Source organism: Phyllostomus discolor, chromosome 2 (genome assembly GCF_004126475.2).
Source record: "Phyllostomus discolor isolate MPI-MPIP mPhyDis1 chromosome 2, mPhyDis1.pri.v3, whole genome shotgun sequence".
Lineage (NCBI taxonomy): Eukaryota > Metazoa > Chordata > Mammalia > Chiroptera > Phyllostomidae > Phyllostomus > Phyllostomus discolor.
In genome coordinates this window covers 141,456,856-141,478,222 of record NC_040904.2, presented here as the reverse complement: position 1 = coordinate 141,478,222, position 21,367 = coordinate 141,456,856, and the positions used below count along the sequence as shown (strand labels likewise).

General features: G+C 37.0%; 1 protein-coding gene across 1 annotated transcript in view; it reads right to left on the bottom strand.

Moving 5' to 3' along the window:
- PAWR (pro-apoptotic WT1 regulator) overlaps positions 1-21,367 on the bottom strand; it is a 115,376-nt gene that overhangs the window by 18,641 nt on the left and 75,368 nt on the right. The window contains exon 4 of the mRNA XM_028532312.2: positions 9,583-9,617. Coding sequence (XP_028388113.1) covers positions 9,583-9,617 — 35 coding nt within the window. The remainder of the gene's footprint in view (positions 1-9,582; positions 9,618-21,367) is intronic.

Below are 21,367 nucleotides of genomic sequence, written 5' to 3'. Positions count from 1 at the left end.
CAAAGCTTTCATATAGAATGGAAGGGCAGATAAATTGCTTCCCAGATAAGGTCAAGTTAAAGGAGTTCATCATCACCAAGCCCTTATTTTACGAAACGTTAAAGGGACTGATTTAAGAAAAGAAGATAAAGAAAAGACATCTATAGTAAAAGGACAGCAAACTCACAAATATTAACAACCACACCTAAAGCAAAACCAAAAGAAACTAAGCAAACTAGAACAGGAACAGAACCACAGAAATGGAGATCACATGGAGGGTTAGCAACAGGGGAGTGGGAGGAGGAGAGAGGGGGAAAAGGTACAGAGGATAAGGACCATAGATTGTAGGTAGGAAATAGACAGGGGGAGGGTAAGAATAGTATGAGAAATGTAGAAATTGAAGAACTTGTAAGTATGACACATGGACTAAAGGGGGGAATGTGGGTGGGAGAGGGTATACAGGGTGGAGGGGAGTGAAGGGGGAAATGGGACAACTGTAATAGCATAATCAATAAAATATATTTTAAAAAAAGAATCAAGTGACAGTCAAAGATCTGAAATCTCTCTGTATATTAGTACAAAAACAAGAGATCTGACATATTTCAAGATATACAGCATCTTTTAAAACTGATGCTTCTCATTTTTTACACACTAAGTAAAGTATGAGAAGGAGGGTTATCTGAAATCAGAGGGGAAGTTCTTCTAACAGCACACGTGGGCAGCTGTTGGCTCACACTAAGGTAAGCTGCTAGATGTCTCAAGTGTGTATTTTATGTGTTTCTGTGTGGCTTGACTGAGCTAGGTACGGTTTTCTGGGTGTATCTACTGTTTCTCATGAACAAAAATTGTGCATTACCAAAATTAAAATCTGTGTTATGGTCAAATTATTCCCTAGTATATCAACTGAGACAAATTCAAGTTATCAAAACAAATATTTTAGCAAAATTGTCTGTCAAAATGAATGCTGATTCTTAGGGGGAACAGAGTCATTGTCACATTTTATTCAAATAAAGAATTAAAAAACTATGAAAAAACAAAAAAATTACAGGTCCCCTAAAAGAGTTATAGTGAAGGTCTCTGGTATATTTATGCTGTCCTTCACTGCAAAGGAGAAAAGCAGAGATTGCTCAGTTGATACTAGACATTCTCTACACAACTTAAAAGTTGAAGATACTTGTCTTACATTATTAAGTAAGGAGCAAAACAGAATGCAAAATTGTATGTGCATTATGCACAGTTACACAAATAGAAAGCCTACAAAAATAAATTAGAAATAAAAAATAAAAATGTTATAGTGATTGATTTCGATGCAAGAGTCATGGCTAGGTTTTTCTTTTTTGTTTTAAATATATTTTTTAATCTTCATCTGAGGGTATGTCCATTGATAGTAGAGAGAGAGAGAGAAAAAGAAACATTGATAGGCCTCCTCCCATCCACGCCCTGACCGGGGATCAAACCTGCAACCTAGGTATGTGCCCTGACCAGGAATCAAACCAGCAACCTTTTGGTATATGGGATGATACTCCAATTCACTGAGCCACTGAGCCACAGGGCCAGGGCATGAGTTGGTTTTTCTATTCAGTGGTAAGAGTTGCTTTTAAAATGAACAATTTTTAAGTTGCATAAAAATTCTGCCCTGGTCATTTTTAGTAATTCCAAAAAAATTATAAGAGAAGAAAAGCCCTGATAAAGCTACCTGAATTATAGTTTTAGAACCACAATGATAACATAAAACATTATGGATATGAAATAGAATTCTGCACCTACATTTTAGCTAAATAATAATACTTTCTAATCTTCCTATCCTGGTGTGTCCAGTGGTCTTTGTATACAAACAAAAATTTCCCTCTCTTGTAACTTAACTAATTTCTGTTCACAGGGACTGTGGTATAATAAAGAATTCATGGGACGGAAATGTTTTCCCTCATTTTGGGAAGATGCCTGTGCACTGCCTGATGAAGCTATTGTTGGGTAAGTTACAAGGTGCTTGCTCTATGTATCATTAAAAGTTACATAAATGTAACTTATTAATGTTATTGGAGGGAAGGCCCTTGCTTCTAAGCACCCTTATGACTTTGCATAAATGTTAACTTAATAAAGTAATTAATACTGTATTAAAAACATTAGTGAAAACAAAAGGACCAGTTAATTACTATGTGAGAATGATAAAACTTAGTATCTGTCTTAACTTGCTTCCCCTGTTTTTTAATCAGTGCCATTCCTAACAGTTAAATTACATGCTTAAGTAAGAATGGTAAATTATATACTCTGGTTAATTCTGCCCTTTGCAAGTCATTCAGACTGTTTCTTTTTCTTTTTTTTTTTTTTTTTAATGTATGTTTTACTTAGATATCAACATCAAGCAGGAAATCCATAGGCACACATTGAACAATCTGTCTTGGCCTTTAAAAAATATTTTAACCAATGCACTACAAATGTAACCAGGTAAACATTGTATTAAGAAAATTACACATTGGAAAAAACCTACAAATACATGACACCAATCCATGTTTCTTAAGCCCCAAGTTTAGGAAATTTCATCATTCCTACATTTCCAAATACAGGCAGCCTTCCACATTCAAGGGTTCCACATCCACAAATTCAACCAACCTTAGAGGGGAGATACTCAGATAAAAATGTTATGTTGTTGCTGATGTGTATTATGTAGTTTGGCCCACAATGGCTGCATCTACACTGAACACATACAGACTTCCTTGTCATTACTCCCTAAACACCACAGAGTAACAACTTCTTTTAAAGATTTTATTTATTTATTTTTTAGAGAGAGGGGAAGGAGAAAGAGAGGGAGAGAAACAACATGTGGTTGCCTCTTGCACACCCCCTACTGGGGACCTGGCCCACAACCCAGCCATGTGCCCTGACTAGGAAGCGAACCAGCTACCCTTTGGTTCACAGGCCCATGCTCAATCCACAGAGCCACACCATCCAGGGCCAGCATTAACAACTCTTTACACAGTATTTACATTACATTAGGTGTTAAATATAATCTCTAGTATTTAAAGTATTCAGGAGAATGTGCATAGGTTTATATAGGGAACTTGAGCATCCTCAAATTTTGGTATCTTAGTATGATCCAGTAACCAATCCCCCAAGTATACCAAGTGATGACTACTGTTTCTCAGCTATTTAAATATATTTTTAAAAGGGAGTCAGGAATATGTTAGAAATGTTCTAGATAAGAGTCAATTCAGTAAAATACAGTATCTCCCCCTGACCAACCATTTCACTTTCCAACTTTAGCTACCCATAGTCAACTATGTTCTAAAAGTGTTAAACCGAAAATTCTAGAAGTAAACATTCATGAGTTTTAAATTATGAGCCATTCTAAGTGGTGTGATGAAATCTTGCACCATCTATGAGAGACTCATCCCCTGGTCCAGTGCATCCACTCTATATACACTACCTGCCCAAGGCACGTAATAGCCATCTCACTTACTAGACTGACTGTTGAAGTATCACAGAGCCTGTGTGTAAGTAACTTATTTAACCAAAGTGTAAAGTGAATGTTACAAATCATCAGAAGGTCAATGGCAACCTAATGCTATGTCACAGTATCATTCACCTCATGTCATCTCATCATGCAGACACTGTGTAATCTCACATTTCTACAGAGGAGGATGAGTACCATATTAGAAGATACTTTGAGAGAGACTGTATTACGTAATTTTTATTATAGTATATTAATTGTTGTATTTTATTATTAATTATTCTTATTAATCTCTTACTGGGCCTAATTTATACACTTTATCATGGGTATGTAAATATAGGAGGAAACATAGTATACACAAGATTCAGTATCCATGGTTTCAAGTACCCACTAGGGGTCCTGGAATACATACAACTATACAGCATAACTACAGTGAGTGCTTAACAGAATCAATTCTCAGAAAGCACACTCTTGATATTCGTAAAAAAATTAAATACTTAGCCATAATTTATAGGAGCACGCATATAAACTAGTCTTATGGGTGCCTGTACCCTTCTAATGACTTTTATTTAAGAGCTTGTTATTTGGTTTACTAAAAATGTTTTCTAACATAGTGTCCAATTTCTATCCTTTAACCCATTCATTTTTAAATTTCTTTTTTAATCCTCACCCAATATATCCATTGATTTCAAAGAGAGAAAAAGGGGAAGACAGGGAGAGAAGATGAGAGACAGAGCTATCAGCTGCCACCCACACATGCCCAAACAGGGAATCGAACCTGTGACCCATCAGTTTAAGGGACAATGTTCCAACCAACTGAGCTGCACAGCCAGGGCCCGTTTCTCCTCTTTTTGATCATCAGTCAGCACATACGCTCACCAAGAAACATCCATGCTTTAGTCGTTCATACAACATGCTGACAGATTGATAAAAATAATAAACTGTTGATATACAATATAACAAATTCTTCTAGATAAGGAATTGATCATTCCAGATATAGATTCTAAGGTTTGTTTCAGTATTTTTTCCCCTTTATTCCAACTATAAGTTGCTGTGAGCCATGTTGATAATGACTACAAATTTTAAAAAATTGTTTTTTTGTTTTATAACAATATTAAACATGGTTAAACCTTTGAAAGCTGAAAAGTAACAAACCACACAATCTAGGCTATGAAAATAAAAGTACAAATATATGAACAAGTCACAAGTAAAATAATGGTCTTTAAAGAAACTTAAAAATAAAAACATATACCAACTAGAAACCAATTTTCTTCCTCATTTAACTTTCTGATATGTAAAGTTTCTAGTGAGCATTTACAAGAAAACTATTCCCGTATTGATTCTAACTGAATACAAATCGGATGTATGGTATATGAATGTCTAACCACTACATTATACACTGAAATTAATATGTTGTTATATGTTAACTATAATTGAAAAATGTTTATAAAAATAACACATATCTGGAAAGTGCCAATCATGATTAAATACGAACTAAATATGTATATAATTCATACAACAAATTTGACAAGTTACTGAAGCTTATCTTTACTCCCCAAATCAAAACTGATAAAAACGTTTTGGTTTGAGAATGTGGCTGCAAAATAGGATAAATCAAAGCTATCTGGCAATGATTTTATGCAAAAGAAAAAAAGAAGATTCTTTCCAGTTTTAAAAAATGACAAAGCAATGCATAAATATTAGAATTTTAAAGGCATCCCAGGATTCATTATACCTAAATCAAAATTATATCAAAATGAAAGTAAAAGCAGTAACAGTAGCAGTAGCAAACATATTAATGGTTCAATGGAAATGGTTTCAGACCTGCTCATTTAACTGTTGATTATCTTGGCCTTATCTCTTTCTTCCACTAGCAGACATTATGGCCCATGGTAAAAATTCAAAATTAAATTTTATTTATATATAACTGAGTATTAAATTAGAGCTCTTCTTAATCTATGTTTTATTTTAGATGGAATAACCAAAACTTTTAACCAAACACTTTAAGCTTTAACATACAAGTAGAGGAAAACAAAAGCTTTATATGTATAAATCTAGGGAAATCGTCTTGTGTAAGCACGTGGGTTCTGGAGTCAGGTTGCTTCAGTTTAAATCTGATTCTGCTGTTGACTAGCTTTGTAACCCAGCAAAATTATTCCACCTCTTTAACTATAGAACTGCCAGAAACTGAGCTGAATGAACTCTGAACTCAGAACTGCCAGAAACTGAGCTGAATGAACTCTGACAACCATGGAATTAAAGAAACCATACCCATCCAGACTGGTAGGCAGGGCAGAGACACAGAGACACCACTCATCTATGAAATGAAATATTGTACTTTATAAGATAACTATGAGACTTGAATGGGACCTCTATGTAAAGCACATGATAAGATTTACAATTTTTCTATAATTATTAGCACAAGTATGATGATATCTTCTACAACCTTTATGGCTTCAACAGGGAAGAAGGAAGTGAGTATCTCAGGCATCTCTATTAAACAACTTCTCATACCTAATTTTGACTGCCTTCCTACACACTCAAACACACTCAAATACACTTTCCAGAAAAAACATTACTCATTGTGCAAAGGTGCTGCTATCGACTTGCTATGGTCTGAGTGTCTGTGCGCCACCCCTCCCCACAAACTCTTATGTCAAATCCTAATGCCCAATGTGATGGTATTAGGAGGTGGGGTCTTTGGGAGGTGCTTAGGTTACAAATGTGGAGTCCTCATGAATAGTACAGGAACTCTACTACACTACAGAGAGCTCCCCTTTCCACCATGTGAGGACAGAGCAAGAAGTTGTCAGTCAGCAAAATGAAGAGGGCCTTGACCAGAACCTCACCAAGATGGCACTCTGATCTCTGACTTCCAGTGTCCAGAACTGTAAGAAATAAATTTCTGTTGTCTATAAGCTACCCAGTCTATGCTACTTGGAATAAAATTGATATGCTGTGGCCCTACCACCCTGTGTAATGATGTATTTGAAAAAAGACCCTTTGGAAGGTAATTAGGTTCAGGTGCGGACATGAGAGTAGGGCTGTAACAATGGGATTAGCATCTTTATAAAAAGAAGCATGTCAGAAGCCAACCTCTCTCCAACATTCGAGGACACAGCAAGAAGGCAATCATCTATCTGTAAGTTAGGAAGAGAACCCTCATCAGAACCTGACCATAGGGGCAAACTGATCTTGGACATTAAAGCCCTCCAGGCCTACAAGAAAATAAATTTGTTTATGCAATGCTGTCTATGGTATTTTTGTTATGGTAGCCAAAGCTGACTAAGACAGGTGATATTTTCAATGTTCAAAAGCAGAAGAGGGACCTCCAGTCAATATGGCAACACAGGCAAACATGGCTACCTTCCTTGCACAACCACATCAAAACTACAACTAAATTATAGAACAACCATCACTCAGAACTGCCAGAAATTGAGCTGAATGAACTCTGACAACCATGGAATTAAAGAAACCATACCCATCCAGACTGGTAGGCAGGGCAGAGACACAGAACAGGCTGGTCACACACCCATGGGTGGGGGATAAAAATTCAGGAGGGATCTCTCAGGAGCAAGGAATCCCAGCCCCACACCAGGCCCCCCAACCCAGGGTTACAGTTCCAGGAAGATAAGTCCCATAACTCTAGCTGCAAAAATCAGCGGGGACTCAGTTGGTGGAACAAACTTATAGAATCCCAAGTAGTTCTTATAAAGAACCCACACACAGTCCTACTCAAGGCTTCCTCTAAGCTCCAGCACCAGAGTAGCAGCTTGAAAGGCACCAGTGGCATACAGGGAAGAAATGAAGTGTCTGACATCAAGGCAAGAGCTCAGGAAAGCTTTCTCCCAGACAGAAAGGTGGGCAGATGCCATTGTCCCTTTTATGAACCTTCTCCCCAAGAGCCACAGAAGCAGTAGGCAGGTGCCATATCTGAGACTTCATCAATCTGGCTAACATTGTTTTCCCTGCCCTGGAGATCTCTTGAGGCTCTGCCCCACCCAACGTACAGCTGTTAACAGTAGCTTACCCATGTAGAAATTGGCTGGTCTGGCTCATGCTTCACAACTTCCTAAATTCTCTCAGACAAGCAACAGTTAGCCTCAGTGAGTCCCCAGCCCCTATACCTCTTGCTACATGGCCCCAGGCTCAGCACTAGCGGAAGCCAGCCTAGATTCACAATTTGGCTTTGTCTGGAAATCTCCAAGCCCAGTACAACTAGCAGCCATCTCAGATTGCTGTATAGCTCAGGCAAGGTGGCCCTAGGAAAAACACAGAGGGGGCTGACCTTGGCTTGCACCAACTGGGAAACCCCTGGGCCTACTCACCCAGTAGACAGCTATAGACCATCCTGGAGCATCATCACCCTGCCTCTGATCCTCCAGGGAGGGTGGAGGTTGGTGATCAGTGGTCACAGCCAGTCCTTGCTGCTGACTGGCCTGAGTAAATCCCTCCCACTGACCTGCCAACAGCAATCAAGGCTCAACTATAAGAGGAAGGTATACTCAGCCCACACGAAGAGTACACCTTGAGTACCCAGCTTGGGTGATGGGGAGGCTGTGCCACTGGACCCTACAGGACACCTACCACATCAGGCCATGCTATAAAGATAGTCAAAGCAGCTCTACCTAACACACAGAAACAAACACAGGGAGGCTGTCAAAACGAGGAGACAAAGAAACATGGCCCAAATGAAAGAACGGATCAAAACTCCAGAAAAAAGCCACACATGAAGAGTTCAAAACACCGGTTATAAGGATGCTCAAGTAACTTAGCGAACCTCAACAGCATAAAAAAGATCCAGTCAGAAACTAAGGATACACTAATTGAAATAAAGAACAACAGTAGAGTGGATGCAGCCAAGAATCAAATCAATGATTTGGAATATAAGGAAGGAAAAACAACCAATCAGAACAAGGAGAGAAAGAATCCAAAAAAAATGAGGATAGTGTAAGCAGCCTCTGGGACAACTTCAAGCACTCCCATATATGCAACACAGGGGTGCCAGAAGGAGAAGAGAAAGAGCAAGAAACTGGAAATCTATTTGAAAAAATAGTGAAAGAAAACTTCCCTAATTTGGTGAAGGAAATAGACAAGTCTAGGAAGCACTGAGAGTCCCAAATAAGATGGATGCAAAGAGGCCCACACCAAGCCACACCATAATTAAAATGCCAAAGATTAAAGATAAAGCGAGAATCTCAAAAGCAGTAAGAGTAAGGCAGTTAGCTACCTAAGGGGGAGTTCCCATAAGACTGTCAGCTAATTTCTCAAAGGAAACTTTGCAGGCTAGAAGGAACTGGCAAGAAATATTCAAAAGTCATGAAAAGCAGAGACCGATAGCCAAGATTGCTCTATCCAGCAAGGATATCATTTAGAATCAAAGTGCAGATAGCTTCCAAGACAAGGAAAAAACTAAAGGAGTTCATCATCACCAAACCATTAGTATATGCAATGTTAAAGGTAGTTGTTGAAGAAGTAGAAGTAGAAGAAGAAATGGAAGAAAACTATGAACAACAAAATGGCAATAAAGACATATCTATCACCAACTGAATCTAAAAAACAAACTAAGAAAACAAAAAAGAGAGAATTATGGATATGGAGAGCATTTTGATGGTTGTCAGATGGGAGAGTGTTATGGGGGGATAGGTGAAGAGGTAAGGCAATTAAGAAGTACAAATAGGTAGTTACAGAATAGCCATTGGGATGTAAAGTACAGTATAAGGAATGGAGTAGCCAAAGAACCTACACACACAACTCACATGGATGTGAACAATGGTGTGGCGAGCTGGGTAGATGGGAGCAAAGGGGAGAAAATTGGGACAACTGTAATAGCATAATCAATAAAATATAATTAAAAATAAGTAAATACACCAGGAAAACGATTCTAAGTTTTTATTTTGCTAAGTTCATCAGGCCCACAGAAACTCACCGTATACAGTAATTTCAAAGACTGCAAGGGATGCCAGAATATGTCTTGTTTAGACAGACATTACACTCCTGCCTACAGTGTAATTTCTTTTTAAGAGCACAATATAAAGGGTTTGTTTTTTTTTCAAAAAGCTCCTTGAAACAGTTCTAGTTAGTTAAGCCATGGTGAGACAGACATTACACTCATGTCTACAATATGTTGCAAGTCATAACTTAAAGGTTCTTACCTTTTGTATCTGCCTGAAACTGTTCTAGAAGGCTCCTGTGAAGTAAAAATAATAACGTATCAGTTTGGGTGTATGTACAAGCACATAATTTCAGATCATATAAAACAATTGACAGACATCTAATGTTGAAAGAAAATAATTTGAAGCAATTACCATTACTTTTAAAAATCTGCACTGATTGTCAAACAAAACAAGACTATGCGTATCAAATAAAACTAATCTTTTTTAAAAATTGCATTTTTAAAATATTTTAAAAGCTAAGAAAATAGACAAAGGAAGCATTGTTCAGCAACCAACAGCTTTATTTTTTGAAAGTGAATGAACATGAAAATATACAAAAATTATGATCCCTTTTGTTTTATGCCCTCAGTTTTTAAAATATGTACAATTCACCAACATATATATGTAGTAAGCATTGTGTATTTTTACATACAGCTAAAAATAGAAGTGAAAAAGTATTTTTCATGCCAATTCTAAAGTAGCAACAAAAATTGCTATAAGTAAACATAACCCAATGTTGAAGCAGGAAAATTATCTTACAACTAACCAGAGAGTAATTTCTCTATTCAGTCTTTTATAGCCCAGGCTCTCCCAATATTTTTACAGTATCATTTTAACAAACCCAGGCAAAATTAAATGGTGAGTCTTTTTAAGCACTAATAACTCTTTTTTCTAATTAACCATTAAAAGTCTCCAAGAGAGACCCTACAATGAAAGAGTTTCTGATATGACTGATCTCAGAGAATAATCTCCCTTTATAAAATGGGCAGGTTCCAGACTGAAACAGCAAATATGGACTTGACTGCATGGTGCAATAAAGGACATAATGGGGAAACAGTACAGTAAACCACACGGTTAAGAGTAGGATTTGGCCAAGTCCCAGTATTAAGAATAAGTTATTCAACTTCTGTCAGTCTCAGTTTCCTCATTTTCAAAAAGGAATAACAACGTCTATTTTTACATGCTAGTGAAAATTAAATGACATAAATGAGTGAAACAAATGAGCACAACTCCTTTGTCATTAACCAATTACCGGAAGTAACCAGGTGACAAGATCCCAGAAGTACCCTTGTGTTTGGGCTCGACAACTTAACAGGATTACCTGTGGGACAGCCATGCTCTAACAGTGGGTTCAAAGACATTTTACCCTCCCCTAGGTGTCAACTGTTCTTACAGCAGGGACAGTAACAAAAGCCCACCAAGTAAACTTTCAACCAACAATTTCCAACAGGTGTGCTGGTAGAATTTTTAAAACATGCAATACCTGACTATTTAGTCAGGGACACTGGCTTCTTTTCCCTTAGACTGTCAAATTAAAAAATGACCACAATCGACACAACAATAGCCATCAGTTGTGAATGAATCAAAATTATATTTTTGTCAGATCAGCAAAAATATACTTTTTTTGGTGTGCTGCAGAATTTTAGTAATTAGATTGTGTGTGCCATGAAATAAAAGAGGTTGAAAATCACTGCTTTAGAAGTTCTTAATCTGCCTGTCATTAATGGGGCAGCCCCTAAAGATAAGGCACTGAATCTTGGTACTTTGTACACCAAACACGTGAAACAGATCTCCTATTTATAAAAACATGAAATCTCTAGTGAATACCAACAAAGTAGATACTTTATAAAATTTAGTTTTTATTTTTGAAACCATAATGACTAGATTAAATGTTTAATCACTGGTTATTCAGATAAAGCAGAAAAGTATTAAGCTTATATGTATCCACTCAAAATACATTTTATTGAAATCTGATAATGGTTTCATATAAAACTTAATCCCATAAGGTTGTACAAAAGTAGTTTAACTACTTTTTCAACTACTACTAACATTTTATAAAGGTTCTCTTTTATAAAATTCCCTAGTCATATTCAATATGAACTAAAACTAAAGCTTATACCCTAAATGATACCTGTCTAAATATGCATTAGAAAAAAGTGCTAATGTCCTAAGTTCCAAAACTTCTTATCTCTTGTTTCATTATAACTTAAATATTTCAAAACATGACATCAACTTGATTACCCAGACCACCTTTTACTGAAATGGAGCAAGCAGAATTACTGATGAAAATTGCCCTTACTGGATTTACTGATTTGTGGGTTACTGATGTACAGACTGAAATGGTATAAAATACCCAACGCTTAATGAGCATTCTCCTTAAAGTGGTAAAGCTTCAACAAATACAGTTTTAGAGTAGAATGTTAAAAAACACAGAAATGTGAAATGGAGGATATTGTCAGCAACACTAACTGATAGTAACATTATACTAAACTTTTACTTTAGCCCAATTATAAATGAAAGTCAGCATCAGGCAAGTTCCCTGTCAAGTATACTAATAGAAAACTAAGTAATACCAGTTTTCTACATTTCCTACAGCTTTAAAACAAAACTGGTCAAAATGGAGGCGTAGGTAGATATATTCTGCCTCCTCACACAAACAAAAGAAGGACAACAAAAAATTTAAAAACAAAAAATAACCAGAATTGCCAGAAAAATCAAACTATATGGAAGTCCAGCAACCAAGGAGTTAAAGAAGAAACACTCATAATGACCAGTAGGAGGGGCAGAAAGGACTCTGGGCAAGGCCATGGATGGAGGACCAGGCAAGTGAGGCTGCAGCAGGCAGACTAGGCAAGGTGGCGACTGGCAGAGCGGGTGGTCCCACATTTGTATGTGGATAAACCAGGAGGAACAACTGGGGAGCAAGACAGACCACACAACCTAGGGTTCCAGTGCTTGGAATTGAAGCCTGAAAGCCTCTGACTAAAAAAACCTGCCAGGGATGAGGTGGCAGGAGAAACTCCCAGGCTCACAGGAGTCTTCACTGGTGAGACCCACAGGGTGCTAGAACATATATAAACCCACCCACCTGGGAATCAGAACCAGAAGGGTCCAATCTGATTGTGGATTGGGGGGGGGGGGGGGGTGCCTGAAAGCCAGCCGAAAGCTAAGCAAGAGGTATTGTTCCCTCTCACACCCCTCCCCCACATACAGCACCATAACACATCAACCTAGGTTGCCCTGCCCTGGCAAATACCTAAGGCTCTATCACTTACAATGTAACAGGCATGCTGAGACAAAAAAATATGGCCCAAATGAAAGAATAGATCAAAGCTCCAGAACAAATACAACTAAGCAACAAAGAGATAGCCAAGCACAGTTCAAAACACTGATAATCAGGATGCTCACAGAATTGGTTGAGTATGGTTGCAAAATAGAGGAAACAGTGAAGACTATGAACAGTGAAATAAAGGAAAATGCACAGGAAACCAACAGTGAAGGAAACAGGACTCAAATCAACGATTATGAGCAGAAGGAAGAAATAAACATTCAACCAGAACAGAATGAAAGAACAAGAATTCAAAGAAATGAGAGGCTTAGGAATCTCCAGGATACCTTTAAACCTTCCAACATCCAAATCATAGGGGTGCCGGAAGAAGATGATCAGCACAAAATTAAAAACATAATGAAGGAGAACTTCCCTAATCTGGCAACGGAAATAAGACTCCCAGGAAGTCCAGGAAGCTAAGAGTCCAAAGAAGTTGGACCCAAGGAAGCATACACCAATGCACATCATAATTACATTAATCAAAATCAAAGATAAAGATAGAATCTTAAAAGCAGCAAGAGGAAAGGAGATAGTTACCTATAAAGGAGTTCCCATAAGACGATCAGCTGATATCTCAAAAGAAACCTTGCAAGCAAGAAGGAGCTGCAAAGAAGTACTCCAAGTCATGAAAGGCAAGGACCTACATCCAAGATTACTCTATCCAGCAAAGCTATCATTTAGAATGGAAGGGCAGATAAAGTGCTTCTCCAGTAAGGTCAAGTTAAAGGAGTCCATCATCACCAAGTTCATATTATATGAAATGTTAAAGGGACTTATCTAAGAAAAAGAAGAAGATCAAAACTATGAACAGTAAAATGACAACAAACAACTATCAACAACTGAACCTAAAAAAACAAGAAAACAAACAACTAGAACAGGAACAGATTCACAGAAATAGAGATCATATGGAGGGTTATCAGCAGGGAGCGGGTCGGGGGAGAGTAAGAGGAAAAGGTATAGGGAATAAGAAGCATAAATGGTAGGTACAAAATAGATGGGGGGAGGTTAAGAATAGTACAGAAATGGAGAGGCCAAAGAACTTGTATATATGATTCATGGACATGAACTAAGGGAAGGGTGGTGGGAGGGGAGGGACAGGGCAGAGGGGGGAAAAAGGGAGAAAAAAATGGGACAATTGTAACAGCATAATCAATAAAATACACTTTAAAATTTTTTTTTAATTTAAAAATTGGGCCCTTAAAACTTAACTAAATGTTAATACAGTATTTTCTGTAGAGTTAGAAGTTAAACAACTCACATGCTTGATAAAATCACTCCATGCTTTATGTCCAAGATGTGTAAAACAATTGGAATTTAAACTGATTTCTACGTAACTAATACTTCAGTAGTCAAAGTGCTGACACAGGCAAACACTTAACTTTATTCTTTATTGGTAGATTTGAATATGGTCTTTTATGAAATTATCCATTTTGCAGCTAAATGTTACTTCACAGTGAATCTGGTAATCAAATTACACTTCCTAATGGAATGTCCCCCAAGTTAGATAGATTATCTTAGTAGCAATCTAAAGGGGGGGTAGTTTATCAATCTAAAGGGGGTGTGTTTTCAAAATCAACAATTACAGGAGTTTAAAGTGATCTCTATAACCTTTCAAAAAGAGAAAATTGAACACATCTTGATAAGAAATGTTAGACAGAAAAGACAAAATCAACCTATACAGTGTAGTGAAGGAGTCTCTTAAAATTTTAAGGGAAATATTATGTTTCTAAACATCAAAATAAATTCTATACAAATATAAACTCCACCTCCAGTTTTTTTAACTAGAAGCCTCTTACTTCTGTGGCCACAAAGATTTCTAAGCAAAAGGTAAAAACTCAATAATTACTGTTAATTAAATTCTAAATGTGGGGATAGGAGAGTAGGAATACCAGCATCACTGAAACTCCTTGTAAAAAATACAACTAAGACTGATATTGGTCTTAAAATTTTGTTTCAAAAACTATGTAATTAGACTTCAAATTACCCCAAAGCCTGTTATACAACTGATTTAAAATATACTTTTCCTGAAATAATCTCCCTTGCATTAGGATGGTTTATATTACTAAAGGGAGGGGGGAAAGACCTATGTAGAGCTTAGAAAATGTTGGCAACACACAAACTGCTTTGTCTAAGTTTAAACAAAACATTCCGCCATATTCATGCTGAGAATAAGGAAATCCTATAAACGCTGCCTTTACAGGTGCAATGGCTGATCAAAACTAGTCAAGTGTCAACAAAAATAAAAGCACATGTGATATAAGATCAGACAAATACAGGCCCAACAGAATGTAGCAAAATAATACTTAAGTTATTAAAGTCAACTAATTATCAACAAAGCCATACCCACTCAGTAAAATCATGGCATAATATGCTAACTGGTTCTTAAGACTAACTTAAAATACCTATACTGGTATACATAATATAGCAAGACAGATTGTAGGAGATGAATACAAAACAAAATATCTGTAATGTGTATAACTGATAAAGTGAAAAGGAAAACAAGAAGTTTATCAAATTAACAAAGATTAAAAAATGAGAAACTCAGAAGTTCCCCTTCGTTTCCTGAGCAATTGAATCCTACAGCCATTAGGTGAAGCAGAGCAAGGTGGGGAATAAACAGAGATCCAAACCTAGGTAGTGGAATACTGAAACCCCTACGTGAAGGAGAGCTGCTTGGCTTAGAGAATCAGAGTCCAAGGAAATTGCAGAGTATCCATGTAACAAAGGGATGGGGCAGGGAACTTGCCTGGCCTGAGAAATCAGAAGCTGAGCAAAACGAGGAGGGTGTCTACAAGGAAAAGGAAAGGCAGGTTATCAGCCCTGAGGCAAGGTCAGAAAGGGAGTTACATGAAGGGGCATTAAGAACCCCAAGCAGAGTGTAACGGTCATCCATTTAGGAAGGTGGCCCAGAATCAGGTTTTAGAGTCCCAGAAGGGTACCCTCAAAGAGGTAGTCTGGTGGGGCATTCACAGGCCTTGAGGGTTTGGAGAATGCCTCTGCAGAGGGATGACCAGAGGCGATGTACCAGAGCCCAACCATGATGAAGAGAGTGTCCAGGGTGGCATCCTGGCCTAGAGGTGTCAAAACCCAATCAGGTGGACAAGGAGTCCCTATAAGAGAGCAATCCAGCATGAGGTCTCAGAGTCCAAGAAAGAACCAAGACCCTAGCAGCCTGTCACAGGAAAGAAGAAAGCTTTGCAGGGAAAGGAGGGAATCCCCAGAGAGGGTGACCTAACGTGAGGAGTCACAAATCAAGCAGGGCAAGGAGAGCATCCTGCAGACTCACATGGGATGCCCGACCTGAAGGGAATGAGCAAAGTGTTCCAGGGAAAGCCAACATGGGGTGTCAGAACCCACTTGCAGTGAGGAGGGCATAAGTGTGGGGAAGGAGTGGCAATGGAATAGAGCCTACATACAGGGGAATTGAACAAATAAGAAAACAGTAAGAAAAATAGGAAACAGATTTCTCAATGTCACAAAAGGGAGACACAAATCCTAGAAAAAACTCTATTGTATTAGATTAGAATTGGAGGTATTGGTAATAAATTAATTCCAATATCTATATAGACAGATGGCTGTAGCTAGGTATGTGTGTAGACAGTCAGGCATATGTGTGTGTGCATATGTACATATAGTCACACACATATTTTGTATAGACAAGAGCTAGAAATAGTGACATCCTGATAACATGTTACCTACTGCCCATAACTTGGCTTCAAAATATTTTCCAGTGAAAGGAATCAAGCCTCCTTAGAGAAATGGCTGCTTCCAAAGCTGGAGGTAGGAAAGTTAAAGATGAGCCTGTAACATCTTATTATCCTAGAAAACAAACAAGTATTGCAAGAATGAGGGAGATATGACAAAGAATACAAAAGCTTAAAGGGGTTCCCACTGGCCAAATCTGGGATAACTTAAATAGCAAAGTAAATAATAACAGTGTGGTGGTAGGCAAAATAATGACCCTCAAAGATGTCCACATCATAATCCCTAAAACCTCCCCACATACTAGGTTACAAGGCAAAGGGAAATTAGGGTTGTAATCAACAACCCTAAATAGGGAGATTATCCTGGATTATTTCATGGGCCCAATGTAATTATAAGGGTCATCAAAAGTGGAAGAGAGATTAAAAAAAAATCAGAGGAACCTGTGACTAAGATGGTCAGAATGATGTTAAAAGGACTCAACTCACAATTGCTGGCCATGGAGAAGGAAGGAAACAATTTGGCAAATATGTGTAGCCACTGAAAGCTGGAAAGGACACTGATTCTCCCCTAGCCTCCAAAAAGAAATTCAGCCCTGATTTTAGCCTCTGTTTCAGTCCCTGATTTTAGCCCAATGAGGCCCACGTAGGACTTCCAACTTACAGAACTGTAAGATGATAAATTTATGTTGTTTAAGACACCTAGCTTGTGGTAATTTGTTATAGCAGCAATAAAAAACTAATACAGATGGTAACAGGGTATAACCCATCACACAAACCAGGTAATGGTGACTTGATAAAGATATATAGATATTAATATATATACATATTGATAGATATATAGATATTAATATATAGATATATAATAGATAACTGGGTATTAATAGATCTATACTAGATAAATGAAAAGATAATCTGATGAGGATTAAATATCTACATGGTTAAAAAAATACTTATCTGTTTTTTTCCTTTCAATTTTATTTTGTATTGTTTCAGGTGTACAGCTTAGTGGTCAGATGATCATATACTTTACATGGTATTCCCCCTGATAGTTCTAGTGCCCCAACTGGCACCGTACATAGTTATCACAGTATTACTGACCACATTCCCTATGTTTTTCCTACATCTCCATTGTCTCTTTTCTAACTACCAATTTGTACTTTTTTAAAAATACCTTCACCTTTTTCACCCAGTCCTCCAACCCCTCTCAACTCTGGCAACCAACAGTTCATTCTCTGTGTCTATGAGTCTGTTTCAATTTTGTTTTACTTTGTTCTTTAGTTAAATCATATGGCATTTCTCTGTTTATTTCACTGAACATCATACCCTGTAGGTCCATCCATGCTGTGGCAAATGGTTAAAAAACAAAATCTCACCCTTTTTCATGACCAAGCAATATCCATTTGTACTCATGTGTGTGTACCACCACTTTTTTATCCAATATTCTATTGATGGGTACTGGGGTTACTTCCATTATCTTAACTACTGTAAATAATGCTGCAGTGAACAAATGGATACATATATTATCTCTAATCAGTGTTTTGGGTTGCTTTGGATAAATCCCCAGAAGTGTTAGAATAACTAGGTCATAAGGAAGATACTTTTTTTTTTAGTCCTAACCAGAAGATATTTTTTCATTGCTTTTAGAGAGAGGAAGGGGGAAAGAGAAACACTGATGGGAAGAGAAACATGGATCATTTGCCTCCCAGACATACCCGAATCAGGGGTTGAATGTACTCCACCAGGGATGGGACTGCGACACAGGCATGTGCCCTGACTGAGAACTGAACCAGCAACCTTTTGGTTACGGGACAACAATCCAACCAAATGAGCCATACCAGCCAGGATAAGGCAGATCCATTTTTAGTTTCACAAAATACGTATTAAGAAGAGGAAGTAGAGGCTAGTAAATATCAGCTTAATCACATGACCAAGGCAATCAGCAGCAGCAGCAATGGGACAAATTAAATCAAGTGTCACCTGATAGGACAAGCAATTAGAAGAACACAACATTAATTTTGACATTAGTGACAAATATAATCTGAGTCTAATTACAAGTAAACCTTAGATAATCCAAACAGAAGAACATATCACAAAATAACTGACCTGTAATCTTTGAAAGCGTTAAGATTAAGAAAGTTAAGGGAAGACTATGTAGCTGTTTCACATGTAAAGAAACTAAAGAGATATGGCAACTAAATGCAACACATGATCTTGAATTAGATCCTTTGTTATAATTTATGACATGATTGGGAAAACTGGCAGAACTTGAATCAGGTCTGAATATTAAATGGTAAGAATGTATCAGTTTTAATTTCCTATTTTTAAGAACTGTGTTGTGGCTATGCAGGAGATCTTGTTTGTAGAAAACACACAGTAAAGTATGGGGGTAACAGGGCAACAGGTTAGCAACTTATTCTCAAAATTCTAGGGGGAAAAGTTCTCTGTGTAGTGCTTGCAACTTTTCAGTAAACTTGAGATTGTTTTAGAGAAGGAATATAAAACTCACAAATGCTCTCTCACAAAATGACATTGATTATAGAAAACTGACAAACTTTTTTCATAAGCCATTTAAGCGATATGTATCAGAAATTTTTTAAACCTTATAATGCTTTGTTTTTTGGCTCAGTAAGTTCATCTCTGGAAACCTGGCCAAAGAAAATGATTCAAGCACAAAATATTTAATCTATATGGATGTTAATTCCAGTATTATTTATAATAGTAAAAAACCTTAACCACTGAGAATTTCCATTAACTGAAAATTTGTGTAAACTATTATTCACATTAAAAAAGAAAACTTGCCCTGCCTGGCATGGTTCAGTAGGTTGAGCACCAGCCTGCAAATCAAAGTGTCACTGGTTTGATTCCCAGTCAAAGGCACATGCCTGGGGCTGCAGGTCAGGTCCCCTACAGGGGGTGCACAAGAGGCAACCACACATTCGTGTTTCTCTTCCTCTCTTACTCTCTCCCCTCCTCTTTCTCTAAAAGTAAATAATAAAATCTTTAAAAAATAAATTAAAAAAGAAAATTCTATGCCACTGAAAATAATACAAAAAGAGTTTTGAATAACCTGAAAACAAAGTTCATGCTGCAACACCTACAAAGAACATTCTGGAAATACCAAAATTATAAATGTACATTCCTTTTCACCCAGAAATTTCAGCACTTGAATTTTATTCTACTGACTCACATAATTATATGCAAAATAATGTATTTAAAGTTTTTCACTACCATATTATTTGTAAGAGTAAAAGATTGTATGACCATCAACAGATGTTAGAATATTATGGTGCATTTATAAAAAAGAACGTGGCTCACTGGCAAAAAAGAGTAAAGGCCTTTGTGTACTATTATGGAGGTCACTATACAATATTAAGTGAAAAAGAGCAAGATGCAAAATAGTGTGCTTAAAATCAGAAATATGTATAGGTATAGAGATACCTCTGGAAGGCTATACAAGAAAAGAAAGCACTAGTTGCCTCTAGGGAAGATAACCAGGTAGCTACAGTAGAGTTTTTATCATGTACCCTTTTATATTTTTTCCACTTTTTAACTGTGACTGTTACTTTTTTAAATAAACATAAAGCTTAAAATTTAATAGTCATTAAAATATAGAGTACAGAAAAAGTTTAAAATTTAATAGTTCATAAAAATAGAGTAAAGAAATAGTTGAAACTAATTAATTTCCCCTTTCTTTACATTTTAATTGTTTTTCAAATTTTCCATTGATTATGTATTACTTAATTAAAGAATACATTACTTTAAAAACTGGCATGATTATCTAGAAGAAAACATGATTAAGTATTTGTATAAATCACAGCTAAAACTCTAAGAAAGCTTTCTAAATTATTTTTATTACCACTATTCCACATTATCTGAAAATTATCAAATATAATCTTAAAATACTCTAACCTTTCCAGAAACATAGTGTTATGTTAAATTCATATTCCTATTTTATTTTTCATGTTTGAGATTTGTTACACTAAATGGTTTGGACTCATAGATAATGCTAAGAAACAGCCTCTCTGTCCTTTTCACACAGCAATATTTTGCCAGTATATCCTCTAAGGCAAGGGAAATAAAGGAAAGACTAAAATGGGACTATACCAAATTTAAAACCTCCTGCAAAGCTAAAGAAAACATCATCAAAATGAAAAGGGAACCAACTGTATGGGAAAATATATTTGCTAATGGTACCTCTGATAAGAGTTTGATCTCCAAAATATATAAAGAGCTCACACCATGCCACACCAGGAAAACAAACAATCCAATTAAAAAATGGGCAAAGGACCTGTACAGACAGTTCTCAAGGAGGGCATACAGAGGGTCCAGAGACATATGAAAAATGCTCAACATCACTAGCCATTAGAGAGATGCAAATTAAAACCACAATGAGATACTACCTCACACTGGTTAGAATGGCCATCATAAACAAATCAACAAACAACAAGTATTGGAGAGGATGTGGAGAAAAGGGAACCCTAAAACACTGTTGGTAGAAATGCAGACTGGAGCAGCCACTATGGAAAACAGTATGGAATTTCCTCAAAAAAATAAAAATGGAACTGCCTTTTAATCCAGCAATTCCACTGCTGGGATTGTGCCCTAAGAGCCTTGAAATGCCAATTCAAAAGAACTTATGCACCCCTATGTTCATAGCAGCACAATTTACAATAGCAAGTGCTAGAAGCAACCTAAGTGCCCATCAGTAAATGAGTCGATCAAAAACCTGTGGTACATTTACACAATGGAATTGTATGCAGCAGAAAGAAAGAAGGAGCTCCTATATTTTGAGACAGCATGGATGGAAAATGCTGTCCATCCATGGTGGACAGCATTCGATGGTGCTCTCCAGTTGGAACTGGAGAGCATTCTGCTAAGTGAAATGAGCCAGGTGGTGAAAAACAAATACCATATGATCTCATCTATAAGTGGAGCCTAATGAACAAAACAAATAAATGAGACAAGAAACAGA